Below are 12,698 nucleotides of genomic sequence, written 5' to 3' on the forward strand. Positions count from 1 at the left end.
ACAGGTTCTACAGCATATGTCTGTATGACCCGCCAACAGAATCAGCAGATCAAACTTACACCCAAATCTGCTCACAATCACTTTTTACATATAAAGCACCTATCAATGTGTTGAAGAGACGTTTAGTCACAGCATGAATTACTAGCACAGTGTGCTAGTAGCGCTATTTCAAGGATTACTTTCTGCCATGCAGCACGGCCCAAGGGTAAATTCCAACTTAAGCCCCCTCAAAATCAGAAATTGGGCATTATATATTTTACTTCTTGTCCTCATGCTTCAGTTTTCCTCACTGCACAACAAAAGCAACACTCCTCTGATAAGCTCTCTCTCAGAAAAACAGTGGGCAAGTTCTGTTACTATGATTTTTTCCCTCAAAGCAGGACTGGCTCATTTGCATAGTAACAGTTTGGGATTTGCAGATTACTCACTATTCACCACTGCTAAGGTCTTCAATAATTAAGAAAACTATTTCTACAACTCAGAAAAGTAGCAGCTACAAGATTAACTGTCTAGCCTCTCAGACAGCACTTGTCACACAGAAGTTGTATGCTCAGCAATCAACATGCTAAGTGTCATTCTTCTAAGCCTGAAACTCCAACTTCAATATTTCATAATATTTATTAAGAAAATTCTGCTTTTTTCCTCCTATGTATCACAGGCCACTGGTGGAGGAGATTTGTTACAGGTATCTCATGCCAAGAAGCTACCCCTTACAAGCCAACACCTGAATGAGGCACAAGCAGCTTTATCCTCACTCCTGTGAAAGCCTTCCAGTGCTCAAATGGGTTTGTCCACAATCTATCAAGTGATCCAATTCTGTACATGCAAAATAACACACTGATGGTAGATCTCAAAGAATGAGGAGACTTGAGTCACTTTATGATTTTCTGCTGGAGACATCCATGCCAATCTGTCACAGAAAAACACTGATGCAGTAAATGACCTTCCTCACAGCATTACTGACCCATATCCTAATCAACTTACTGGCACAACATGCTAGCAAAAGCGCTTGTTTCCGATGAAGCACAAACATCCAGATTTCTCACACCGTTTTATAACAGTCAACCTTAAAAAGGAAAGGTTTCAGGCAATACAACAGTTCTTGGCTGAAGAGCACTATTCCCAGTGTGGAATCTCAGAGAGAAACCAGAACTGAAATAAAACCAGCAGATGCTTAAAGACTCGTACATACTAATGCATGTATTATTATCTTGCTGCAGTGGAGGTGTGAAAACTTGCAATTGTCTCTTCCTCAAAACTCTCCTAAGAAAATCTGCAACACGGAATTCTGTCACTGAGGCAAACTGCATAGAACATTATGTTCACATAAGGCTATTTTTACATGACCATATCCGATCTGCTTATTGAATATAAAGAAACAGCAAAGCCACCTGCTCCAGAAGCCCAGCGCGTGGTTGCTTTTTGCCTCACTTATTATACAACAGAGAGACAGAATTGCTACATCAATCAGTTCGGCAAAAAAATCAAAGCCTATTTTAGAAATAGTTTTATGTTTGTTTTAAAAATAAACCCTTTTGCTCTATAAAAAAAAAGGAATGCATTTGCAGCAGTTACGACCTGCCGAGTACTCTGTCAGCACATGCAGTCACATTAGAAGAACCGAGAGCCATAAACAGCTTGTGTGCGTGGAGGTACCTGTAGCTTTCAGCAGAGCACACAGAAATGATCCACCAGTACCTGCAGTTTGGCAATTCAGAACCTGAAGGTAGACAGGTTTTGTAAACCTCTGTATAAAGCCATAGGTCACCGGGCAAGAAAACAGACTACTTTTAGTATATGATAATACCATGGTCTACAGCAACTTTCCAAAAAGATAATAAAACAACCAGCACTGAGCTTACGCCAGTATCTCATAAAAGATTTAAACCCAGTGCTGTTCCCAGCCCCCTATCTCCATACAGCCATGGATATTTTTCCAGCTTGACTGGATTTTCCCCCTCCCTAATTACTAGCTTTAACTAATGTAAGAGAGAGTAAGAATCAACCTTAAAAGCAGGGGCGCAGCAATTACGTGCAGAAAGACCTGTGATGTTTTGTATCTAAAGCAGACACTGGAAATACTAAAACACAGATACCCCCTTCCAGCAGAGGAAACAAAACAACTGCCCATCTGCTGCTGCTGCACCCCGCCAATCACCAGCACCGCACAAACGCATCACATATCCTCCTTCATTCCTACGGCCTCTGCGGACCGCGGTTTGGACACTCCAATGCCCGCATTTCACCAGGCATCGCCAGCAGGTCGCTTCGCAAGCTGGAAGGGGTAGGTGAAGCAGAAGGGAGATGGAGAAAGAGGCAGCAGACGCAGCGCTGGGAGATTCAAACGCTGAGCGGCCGCTTCCTGCGGCGGCACTGAAGCAGGGGCATCCCACCCTGCTCCCCGCCGTGGGAACGGCAGGAGGGGACTGACACTCCCGAGACAGGGCCGACAGGAACCCGCCACTCCAACCCTAACCCCCGACTGCCCCAGCCCGCTCAGCATCAGGAGACCTCCTCATTCTGCCCCTCCTCACTTCAGACACCCCAAATCCCCCCTCCCCGCCCCATCCCCTCACCGCAGGCACCCTGCGGGCAGCTGGCAGCTGTTTTTTTCCACACATACACACACCCCCCACGCGCCCCGCTGCTTGTTTTCAAGGCAGCGCCAACCACCCCCCGCTCCTCTCCTCTCCGCCGCCCCGAGCTGAACGAGCTGCTTCCAGGCTCTGCGCCCCAGCCGCGTCTCGCCACCTCCCCCCTCCCCACAGCGTCTGCGCCCCTCCGCAGCGCCCGCCTCCCCCTCACAGCCGGCCCGCCGCCAACGGCTGCGCCCCCGCCTGCCACCTCCTCCTCCCCTCACCGAGGACCGTTAACGGCTGCGCCCCTCTGCAACCCCCACCCTCACACCGCTACCGGCAGCTCTCCGCAGTGGCGCTTACCCGAGGACAGATGAGAAGGAAAGGCAAGAGGGAATGGGAAAGGGGCCGCTGCAGACAGTCCCCCTGACGAGGCTGTCTCCGCCGCCGCTGGCCCCAGCTCCGCCTCCCGCCGCTCGGCTCCGCTCCCTCCTCCCCCACCGCACCGAGCGGGCCCAGCCCCCGCCCGACAGGGTGCGGCTTCCCCAGGCCGCAGACTAGTAACGGCGCCGCCAATTGGAGGGCGCATACTCAGCGAGTAACCGGCTCTCCTATTGGTGAGGAGGCTGGCAGGAGGCGCCTGGTGCGGACGGCGGGGTCCGGGGTCGCTTGACGGGCTGCGTGGCTCCGGACGCTTCCCGAGCCGCGGAGCAGAGGCTAAGAAGACGTCCCTCACCCCGGGTATACGGAAGGGGTTTCTTGTGGAACTAGATCCCTTCGGAAAGGAGCAGTGCGTCGTCTAGGAAGCTTATCTCACCGACGGCTGAGAGATAGGGGCGGCAATCGAGTAATTGCCAGGGAAGCGTTAGGGTGAAGGGTTCTTTAACTCAGCTGTGACTATTTCTAATCGCTGGAAGCTCACAGCAAGTCATGGTTGATCTAGAAGCGCAGATAGGCAGGAGAGTAGTCAAGCCTGAGAACTGCGTTGGTGTGGGTTAGAGACATCGGTGTAAACCAAGTGTGTTTTAAAGACCTTGCAGATGTTAAATTCCAGTGTAAGGGGAAGTTAGGTGCATGATTCGAGAAGTGTGCATACATAGATAAATGAATATACACAAGTAGAGCTTGTATATAGGAGGTTGGATTAGACGTTTTTAGGTCATCGCTTTAGAGCTTTGAAACCTTTTGAAGAGCTGCGTGGCTGGTAACCCCCCCCCCCCCCCCCGAGTTTGTTAGTCACTGCAATAAAGCACAAACTGAAAGCTGACTCGTGTTACCGATCTTTTTCTGTACAGAAACCCTGCAGAAAGCCGTGGCTGTGTAGCCCATACAAGATTGCAGACAGCTGAATTTGTTCAAAGGCCACTCAGCTGGGCCCAGCCACCTGCCTCCACCTTGTCTTCCCCTTGGCTTGCAGCTGTCTCTCATCAAACCTCTCCCTAATTTTGGCACCTGACTTACCTTTCCTCACCCTGGCATTCAACATAAAAAGCTCTCAACTCATGAATGTGAGAAATGTATCCATGTTAAAACTGGCTCAGCACAGAAACAACTGCTGTTTGAAAATGAAGGTTCCTCTCCTGCTCAGCCCATGGCTGTAAGATCAGCAGTTGCAAGGGGTAAGGGGATGTTGAGGACAGCAGCAGCAGTGCCCAGGGACTGGGGGGAGGGTAGTGCTGGCTTAAACTGCTTGTGTAAGTCCCAGGTGCAGTGTCACAAGCAGCTTAGGCTGATCAGAGGATGCCTTTTGCCATCACACCTCTTCACTCTCACGGTGAAACACTGCAGAGAAGTGCTGCTCCTTTACCTCTCTATTCTGTCCTACTCTGTGACCTGCCCAAGGTCACAGGTTCCTGCTGTCCCCTTCCAGCCATCACCCTACTCCTTGCATCACAAATCTTCATCACCAGGCCAGAGAAGACACTGTCTGACCTGGCTAATCTGATGGAAAAAACAGGGGGGTTGAGGGAGGGGCCAAGGCCAGCTCTGATGAATCAGCCCACTCAGCCAACGCAGTCTGCAGCCCCAGACTGATACAGGTGATATATGAGTTGTTTCTGGCCTAACTAGGTTCCTGAGGTGCCCCTGCCCAGCTGCAGGAAGAGCAGGAAGGTGGGGTCAAGTTACTTGGGCAGAACCATAAGGGAGGGCACATACCCACACATACCAAAGCAGTTGGCTGTGCAGCAGAAATACAGCATCAAAGACAATACCAGAAAGCACTTCTGCATTAAGACATAAAGAGTAGTTTTATGCAGCTGACATCTTTTCCTGGCATTAGTGCTCTTTGCTAAACTGTTTACAGCTACCTTGAGAAGCACAGTACTGGGCTGATATCACAAACCAACCATCAGGACATTTATATGTCCTTTACATGGGGTGCATTCATTCCACAGAGCAGATGCAGATCAGTTTTCTTACCTATAATGTGGCAAATAGTATCAAACCAGATCTTTCCCTCTTGGCCTGCCAGAACTGTTCTATCCTAAGAGTCTGTTGTTTGGGCAGGTCTTGCATGTCTGCTGGGATCACTCATTTACATCTCAACACAGATTTTACTCCACTTCTTGAACAAAGTTTGGTTCCCCTAACTACAACGTCAGAATGTGAATTCTCAGCTGCTTTTCCCAGGGGTCTTAGTGTTGAAACTTCCTTGGGAGGTGTCAGCAAAGCAAAAGAACTTTATTATTGAGCTTAAATGCCTTTTTAAATGTCATGGGTTATCTTAATGTCAGTAGGGAGAGGCTGGCATTTACTTGGAAAAATAGGTAAGCAGGAAGGTTTGCAGGGTCTCAACTAAAGTATAGGGTAAGCACTGAGGCCTAACACAGCTTGTGAGACCACACCTGGCACATCTTCCCCTTGTTCATCCTCTTCCATACATTTCCATGGCATACAGCCTTTTTGCTGTGGCAGCTTCACTGCCCTTCAGAAAAGATGCACACCTCCATCCACACACAGCACTCAAGGTGAGAATTGAAGAGCCCATCAGCTTCCCAGTACAAGCACCAGCTCTGCCTCTGGTAAAAGGCACAAAAAGTGGCAGATTACAGAAGGGTCAGATGCTTTTCCCTGGCTTGAGACATCCAGAGATCAAATTCTTCAAACACTTAGTTCCTCTCACTTCTGTGCACACCAGCTCCAGTAGAGGTATGTGTGAGTAAAGTTACCTTAGAAATGGTTCTTTGCTCTCTTTGAGATTACACACCCCCTGGGGCCATGCCTTGGACCTGAGAGGTTGGGTTACCCACTCCTGGTGACTGGATGCTGTAAGCTAGAAGGTACAGGTGAGGGGTAGTCATGCCCCTTCTGTAACTGAGACAGAGGAATGGAAGTCCTGATGGATAGATTTTGGGGCCAGCTCTGCATGATACTGACTACTAAGCCCATAGAACATCAGCACTTCAGTTCATCCAGCTTTCAAGTGAGCTCAAATGCTATTTCCTCTATAAGTTTCAAGTAGCATTTGTGATTTCTGGTGCTTTGAGTATTTATAGTAAAAGAACTATGAGCTCTCCTATCTGAGAGGCTGTAATCATGGTCCTCTCAAACACTCCCCCTGCTAGGAAAAAATCCTCCTTGACTTGAAGGAGTTGACTACTAAGATGGAAACTATTGCAACATTGTGTGATTTACCTGCTGCTAGGTGAAGGATTTAATGCTCAGAACAACTCTGTCATAATCTGTGATGTACATAATTGAGGTGGTGCTCAGATGTCCATTATGTAAATTCTACCTCAAAGTATATTTTAAGAATAATGTAAACAGGAATATAAATTTCAATTAGCTTCAATATCATCTAGGTTAAAAGACTTTCCTATGAGTAATGAGGCCACAAAGACGATCTGAGGGCCTGAACACCTCTGCTGTGAAGACATGCTGAGAGAACTGGGAGAAGGCTCTGGAGGGAAATTAGAACAGCCTGCCAGGATTTGAAGGGGGCTACAGGAGAGCTGGAAAGGGACTTTGTACAAAGGCATGGAGTGACAGGATCAGGGGTAATGGCTTCAGTCTAGAAGAAGCTGGATTGACATGAGACAGGAGGAGGAAATTGTTACCCATGAGGGTGGTGAGGCACTAAAACAGGTTGCCCAGAGAAGGTGGGGAGGCTCCAAGCCTTGCAGTGTTCAAAGGCAGACTGGATGAGGCCTTGAGGAAACTGGTCTAGGAGGAGGTGTCCCTGCCCATGGCAGGGCATTTGGAGCTAGATGATCTTGAAGATGCCTTACAACCCAAACCATTTGATGAGTCCATGAATTTTGCTGAGTAACATTGCTGCTTATATGAGAAAGGGGAGCCAAAAGGCATCTGAGGTTGCAGAGACCTGGCCCATCGAGTTTCCACCTGAAATTAAGCTTTAATCTCCAGCTTTTATCTAAAGTCACTTGGGATTTATTTGTATCCAAATGAGGTCTATGCACAGACTAAGAAGCTGTGTTCCCGTTTCCTGGATCCCTGCATGGCAGAGGCTGACCAGCAGATGTCCCCAGATCCAAAGTAATCAACTTAAAGAGTCAGAAATCCTGACAACCCTTTCAAACTTCCCCAAGTATGGAAGCACAAGAGGCTGTGAATGCTCTTGCTGCTGTGAAATTCTGCACTAGGGAATACTTAAAGTGGTTTAGCACCAGGCTTAGTAGAGTTAGAGAATGGTTGGACTCGATGATCTGAAAGGACTTTTCCAACCCAAACAATTCTGTGTAAGCCTAGGAGGCTGGAAGCCTGCTGTGCTTGTACTGACCTACCAGGTTCTATTGACATTGCTGAGAAGGAGTGGTGCTGGGAAACTGGAAGGTCCTCTTTTCCCAAACAAGCTGCTAAAGAACACCACTGGAGACTTGGCTTTCTTGCTCAGATATTCCAATTCCTCCAAGCTGTTCTTTGTATTACAGCCATGCTTCTATTTTGTGCCCACAGACAAAATGAATGCTTCAGTCCTCAGCCCTGTGCTCAGGAAATGCTGAAAGAAATTAGGGGGGAAAAATAAAAGGGGTAATTTCCACCCCCAGCCACACTGAGGAGCAGAATGGGAAACTGCTGAGAGTGTTGCTTGCATGAAGATTTGAGTCTTAGTGGGGGCTGAAAACTGTATTTTCTAACTTCAGGGTTAGAAGGATCAAGCATGATTTAACACAGCTACAGACAAAAACATTACAACACACCTGTGAAGTTCAAGACAACTGCACATCATTCAGTGAGCTGGCATTGAAAGTTTATCCACTTCAGAAATAAAGACATTTATATATATATATAAAAAAAGGCAATTACCATTAAAATGTACATATTTGCAAACCTTGCATTATGCAGGTAAAGACAGTGTCATCTTTTACATCTATTGGGTTACAGAAGGATTTGTAGTTGAAAATTTTGAAGAGCTTATGGTTGCAAAGATAAAATCAAATACTTGAGCCCCAAAGGTGAGCACATTGTCAGATACTGAGTAGGATGCTCATAGCACATGGGAGTCAGCTATTCCCAGAGGAAAATCCACTTTGTAAACACTGTGTAAATACTGCAAGGAACTAGAGCTAGCTCTGCTCTTATCTATATGCCCAAATATTTCTTAAGTGCTTTGTTGGCCAAGCCTTCTTTACAGAGTGGATCAGATCAGGGCAGTGAACCAGAGGGAGTGATTTAAAAATCAAAGGAATGAGAAAATACCAAATACTCAACAGAATCTGAAATTCAGCTACTGCATATTCTTTATGCACATAAATTAGATTAGATTAGACCTGAGGAAGAAATTCTTCCCCATGAGGACGCTGAGGCACTGGAACAGGTTGCCCAGAGAAGCTGTGGAGGCTTCAAGCCTGGCAGTGTTCAAAGGCAGGTTGGACAGGGCCTTGAACAGGCTGTTCTGGCAGGAGGTGGCCCTACCCATGGCAGGGGTGTTTGGATTAGAGGATACTAAAGGTCCCTTCCAACCCAACCCATTCTAGGATTCTGCAAAACCTATTACAGCAGGAGCACAGGCCAAAATACTGATATTGTGCATGGCTGTGTCTCTTGCAAAGACAGAAGCAGAGTTTCTTGCCTCCACTCCTATGTATCATCCTAATATTGCATCTCTTTATTAAGGAAAATCCCTTAGGGATTAAATCTTGGTTTATTATTTCCTGAAAAAGAAAATTCTTATTCTAGAATGGTTAAGTTTTTGAAGCTGGGGCTAACTGCAACAAGATTAAAACTGAAATGTGATGTTTGTGGATACAGATGTAGAGTGACAGAAATGAGATACCTTCTCCTGCTTCCAGGAGTGACAGCATCACTTGAACTGTCATTAAAAGTTGTGTAAACATTACTAGAGTATGAGACCATTATAACAGTACTTTTGGATCAACCAGCTTACTTAAGGGGTCATTAAAATAGATTTATCTTCTTTATTCATTTTGGCATGAATATCAAGCTCTTGGTTTTAGGATATCTGTCCCCAGAATATTAGGGTACAAATGCTACCAGCACCATGCTAATGCTCATCACGGACAGTGCTGACAGGATGCTAAAACCACATTTAACTTGCATGCAACTACCAACTGAGGAGCAATTCAAATAATGGACAAATTCCTGGTGACTACCTGCCCTGGAACAGATAGGATGGGCTTACAGCTTGATCCTAGGAGACTGACCACAGAGATTCCTGGGGTGACAGAAGCACCATGCTCATAGTTTCAGGGCTTTGCTTACATTTTGTTTTAAAGAATCCTTGACTTCAGCAACATGAGAGAAAACTGCTAGGCAGAACTGGGGGTATTCAAAAGACTCCCCTTTTTCCCCCTTCATCTTATGTAGTCCTTTCTCTTTTCTCATACCCATGTGGCACCAACCCTTCCAGTGGGGCTCCCATGAAAGCCAAATCTCCATTGTTCCACATGTATCTGAAGTGCACATCATGAAGTGATGTCAGATGCCATCAACACATCAGCTGACAGGGCTGGGACTGGTTACTGCAGACAATGCAGTCACAAGTCACCTTTATGTCTGAGGTGGCTCAAAAAGAAGCCACATTTTCACCTATAATAAACCAAATTATTTGCAAAGTCTTCATCATTTACATGTCAACAATCCAAATGATACAAAGTGAACTATCCCAATGATACAAAACCTCCCAGCTGAGCACCAGGAGTAGTGCCTTCAAGTCAGTGTTAGTATTCCCTGTCACAAGTGAATGCTGAGACACTGTCACAAGTTACCCTTCTCTGTACTGGTTGTTTTCAGGTCACCTCTTAGTTCATGTCCATCTTCCACATTCCAAGGAGATCAGTAATAGCAGCAGTTTTATGGAAGGTGCAGGTCTCATGGACAGCTTTCACAGCCTCACCAGTCCAGATCTTTTTAAAAGAAAAGACCATCAAATCCACCAGTGTGGACTATAAGGTTCTACCAAGAGTTCACTCAATGGACTTTCCATACAAGTCTCATGAGAATAAATGATTGAAACCTGGGTGCAAACAGTGGGATCTCCAACAATGGCAGGAGACCAGGTTGAATCCAAGGGCATGAGGAAACCCATTTGTTCTAAGTCAGTGAATTACACCAGTCATGTCACCTTGGTGTGGAGTAGCCATAAGGACACCGAAGCATCAGGCTGTCATGACTAGGTAAGACATGAGTGCTGTAGTATTCGACCAAACTTCCCATGTTCAAAAACATGAAGTCTGAATCCAGGTAAAACTTGCAGTCCTGTTGCAGAACAAGAACACGTGTCACCATTGGCAGGAACTCTTCCAACTCAGGTGTTTTTACAAAATCCCCAAACATCATCACCAGAACAAAGACATTCTTTCAAGCAAGCTACTGCTTTGCCCACTACTCACACAAATAACTCCAAATTAAACTCAGGAATTAAAGATTCCTTCCTTTAGGATGTGACTGGAGCTGAAATTTAGATGTGAATACACAGTGCAACTACTGACCTTTTCAAAGATCCTGTAGTTCCTCACTTTTTCTGCAGTTTCATCCCACACAACCAATACCTTGAAGAAGACAAATGCAACATTTTCAGTCCGTGCTAACAAGCTCTAAGTCAGTGTAGTGAAGAATCTGTTACAACCCAAGTCTCTCAGGTTATGATAGTGATTGTCTCAGATTATCTTGCTTTAAGGAAAGAGCATATTTTAATTAGATATTTTATCATACAAAAGATACAGTAACTCTAAAACAAAAAAGGGTTTTGGAGGGGTAGATGCAGCAATTGCAAGTTACCTTTCCAGGCTTAGTAGATGAGTTCCTAATACAGTACAAGCCATTCTGTGGTTGTCCCCGGGGGCTATTAGCTTTAAATGTCCTACAAATAAAACAGCAGTTTCACAGATGAGCATTTCCTGACTCAGGTAAGTAAAATGCCTAGATGCTTACAATTCTTCTACGACTCTCTATTTCAGTTGTCATTCATAGTACATCAGAGCTGGAAGAATTTCATCCTTCTAGCATCTGAACCAGCACAGAAATCTGGCTTTCTGTTCCACCCAGCATCCTGGCAGAACAACCTTCTCCAGATGGAGCAAAATCACTCTGCAAGTAGCATTAATTCCAACTGCTACATGAGCATAGACTGGGTATTAGAAGCAGCTTCTTCCCTGAAAGGGTTCTCAAGCCCTGGAACAGGCTCCCTGGAGAGGTGGTTGAACCCTGGAGCTGTTTCAAAGAGGCAGAGATGTGGTGCTGAAGACCATGGTTTAGCACCAGCCTTGGTAGAGCTGGAGAATGGTTGGACTTTTCCAACCAAGGTGGTTCTATGAACACTGAGATAACGCCTCTAAAGGTGATTTCCACATTAAAGGAATTTAAACACAATACCAAGCAAAATCATCTTTGGGTGCAGGGTTTTGTAGGACGTCTAAAGACCTATTTTAGAGTCCCATCATACCTTTCAACTTCAAAGGATTCAGAGGTGTTAAGGAATATTGAAGCAGGCAGCCCAACCTGTAAAAATTATGCAGAAAATAAATCACCACATAAAAAGTGCTAGCAACTCATTATGCAAGTAAACTACAGCCACCAGTAGATTAAGTTATTAATGGTGATTTACTTTAGACTTCATCCTCCTTTGCATCCAGTATTAAAACCCAGAATTTATTAAGGCATTTCTTAAAGCCAAACCAAACAAATTAATAAAGAAAAAAATCCCGCAGCTCTGTGCTTTCAGAAAGTTGGGGTTTGTGGGTTTGCTTTGGTTTATTTTTCCCTGAAATAATGAATTTTTGATGTTCCTCAAAGTGTAACCTAAGAACAAAAAAGAACTCTTTGAGCATGGATCATCTTCTTGCTCTTACTTTCTCATAGTCATCATCAGAATCATCATCAGGTTGATTTGGCTTGGAGGGTAGTGCTGGTTTCTCAAATGAGAAGCTTCTAAAACTCTGTCCATCTGGTGGTGATCTCCTGTCAGAAAGAGAACAAAAACTGAAGGACATCTCCTCAGGAAAACAGAGCAAATATACAAAGCCCACTGAAGGGAAAGTACAACTAGAACTGCAGAACAAGTTCCAGTTTAGCATTTTGGGTTGAAGGGACCTCTAGAGTTCATTGAGTCCAAGATCTTGAACAAAGCAGGTCTAACTAGATCAGATAGCTCAGGAAGCCATGTCCAGTCAAGTTTTGAGTATCTCCAAGGATGCAGATTCCACAGCAATCTGTTCTGATGTTTCACCATCCACATGGTGAAAAGTTTTCCCTAATTCTAGCTGTACTTTCCCAAGTTGTGACTTCTGCCTATTGCTTCTTATCCTATCCCTGAAGTCTTGCTCTGTCTCCTCCATACCTACCCATGAAGTAGTTGCAGATGGCAGCAATCTCCATTCAGCCTTCCTAAGGGTTGAATGAAGGCAGTTTTCTCAGCCTATTCTCACACATCAGTGTTACAGTCCAAACATCTTGTTCTTCAGAGCTGCTCAACAATCCAATGGACAAAAGCATTTTATCTAACTCACCACCATAACTGGTTCCACATCCCATACTAAAGCTGATCTTCAGATGAAAGGAAATACATTTCCTAGCTCCACAGAAGCCTAAAACTGGTTGTGTGGCTCATTTTGGTTCAGTCATTCACAGCAATCAAAGGCTGTTAAGTCTTTAAGAGACCTGAAACCAAATGAACTGCAAAATTTTGGTCTAATTTTTGGC

At 45.3% G+C, this 12,698-nt stretch overlaps 2 protein-coding genes across 14 annotated transcripts in view; both read right to left on the reverse strand.

The window, feature by feature from the left end:
- The window catches only part of ADD1 (adducin 1), a 50,969-nt gene extending 47,889 nt beyond the window's left edge, over positions 1-3,080 (reverse strand). For 5 of the 12 annotated variants that reach the window (XM_054172331.1, XM_054172328.1, XM_054172329.1 and 2 more), the window contains exon 1: positions 2,940-3,079. The gene's annotated coding sequence lies outside the window, so the exon portion shown is untranslated. Of the gene's footprint in view, positions 1-2,576; positions 2,598-2,939 lie in introns of those variants that run through there. The other 7 variants (XM_054172327.1, XM_054172325.1, XM_054172333.1 and 4 more) reach the window with 3 other exon arrangements.
- A 6,315-nt stretch (positions 3,081-9,395) lies between these two features.
- The window catches only part of SH3BP2 (SH3 domain binding protein 2), a 34,280-nt gene continuing 30,977 nt past the window's right edge, over positions 9,396-12,698 (reverse strand). For both annotated transcript variants that reach the window (XM_054172344.1, XM_054172343.1), the window contains exons 9-13: positions 11,849-11,957; positions 11,443-11,498; positions 10,779-10,860; positions 10,490-10,549; positions 9,396-10,256 (exon numbers count right to left, since the gene is read on the reverse strand). In XM_054172344.1, the coding sequence (XP_054028319.1) occupies positions 10,119-10,256; positions 10,490-10,549; positions 10,779-10,860; positions 11,443-11,498; positions 11,849-11,957 (445 nt within the window). In that variant the 3' untranslated portion in view covers positions 9,396-10,118. The remainder of the gene's footprint in view (positions 10,257-10,489; positions 10,550-10,778; positions 10,861-11,442; positions 11,499-11,848; positions 11,958-12,698) is intronic.

The sequence above is a fragment of the Dryobates pubescens genome, chromosome 23, assembly GCF_014839835.1.
Source record: "Dryobates pubescens isolate bDryPub1 chromosome 23, bDryPub1.pri, whole genome shotgun sequence".
Classification (NCBI taxonomy): Eukaryota; Metazoa; Chordata; class Aves; order Piciformes; family Picidae; genus Dryobates; species Dryobates pubescens.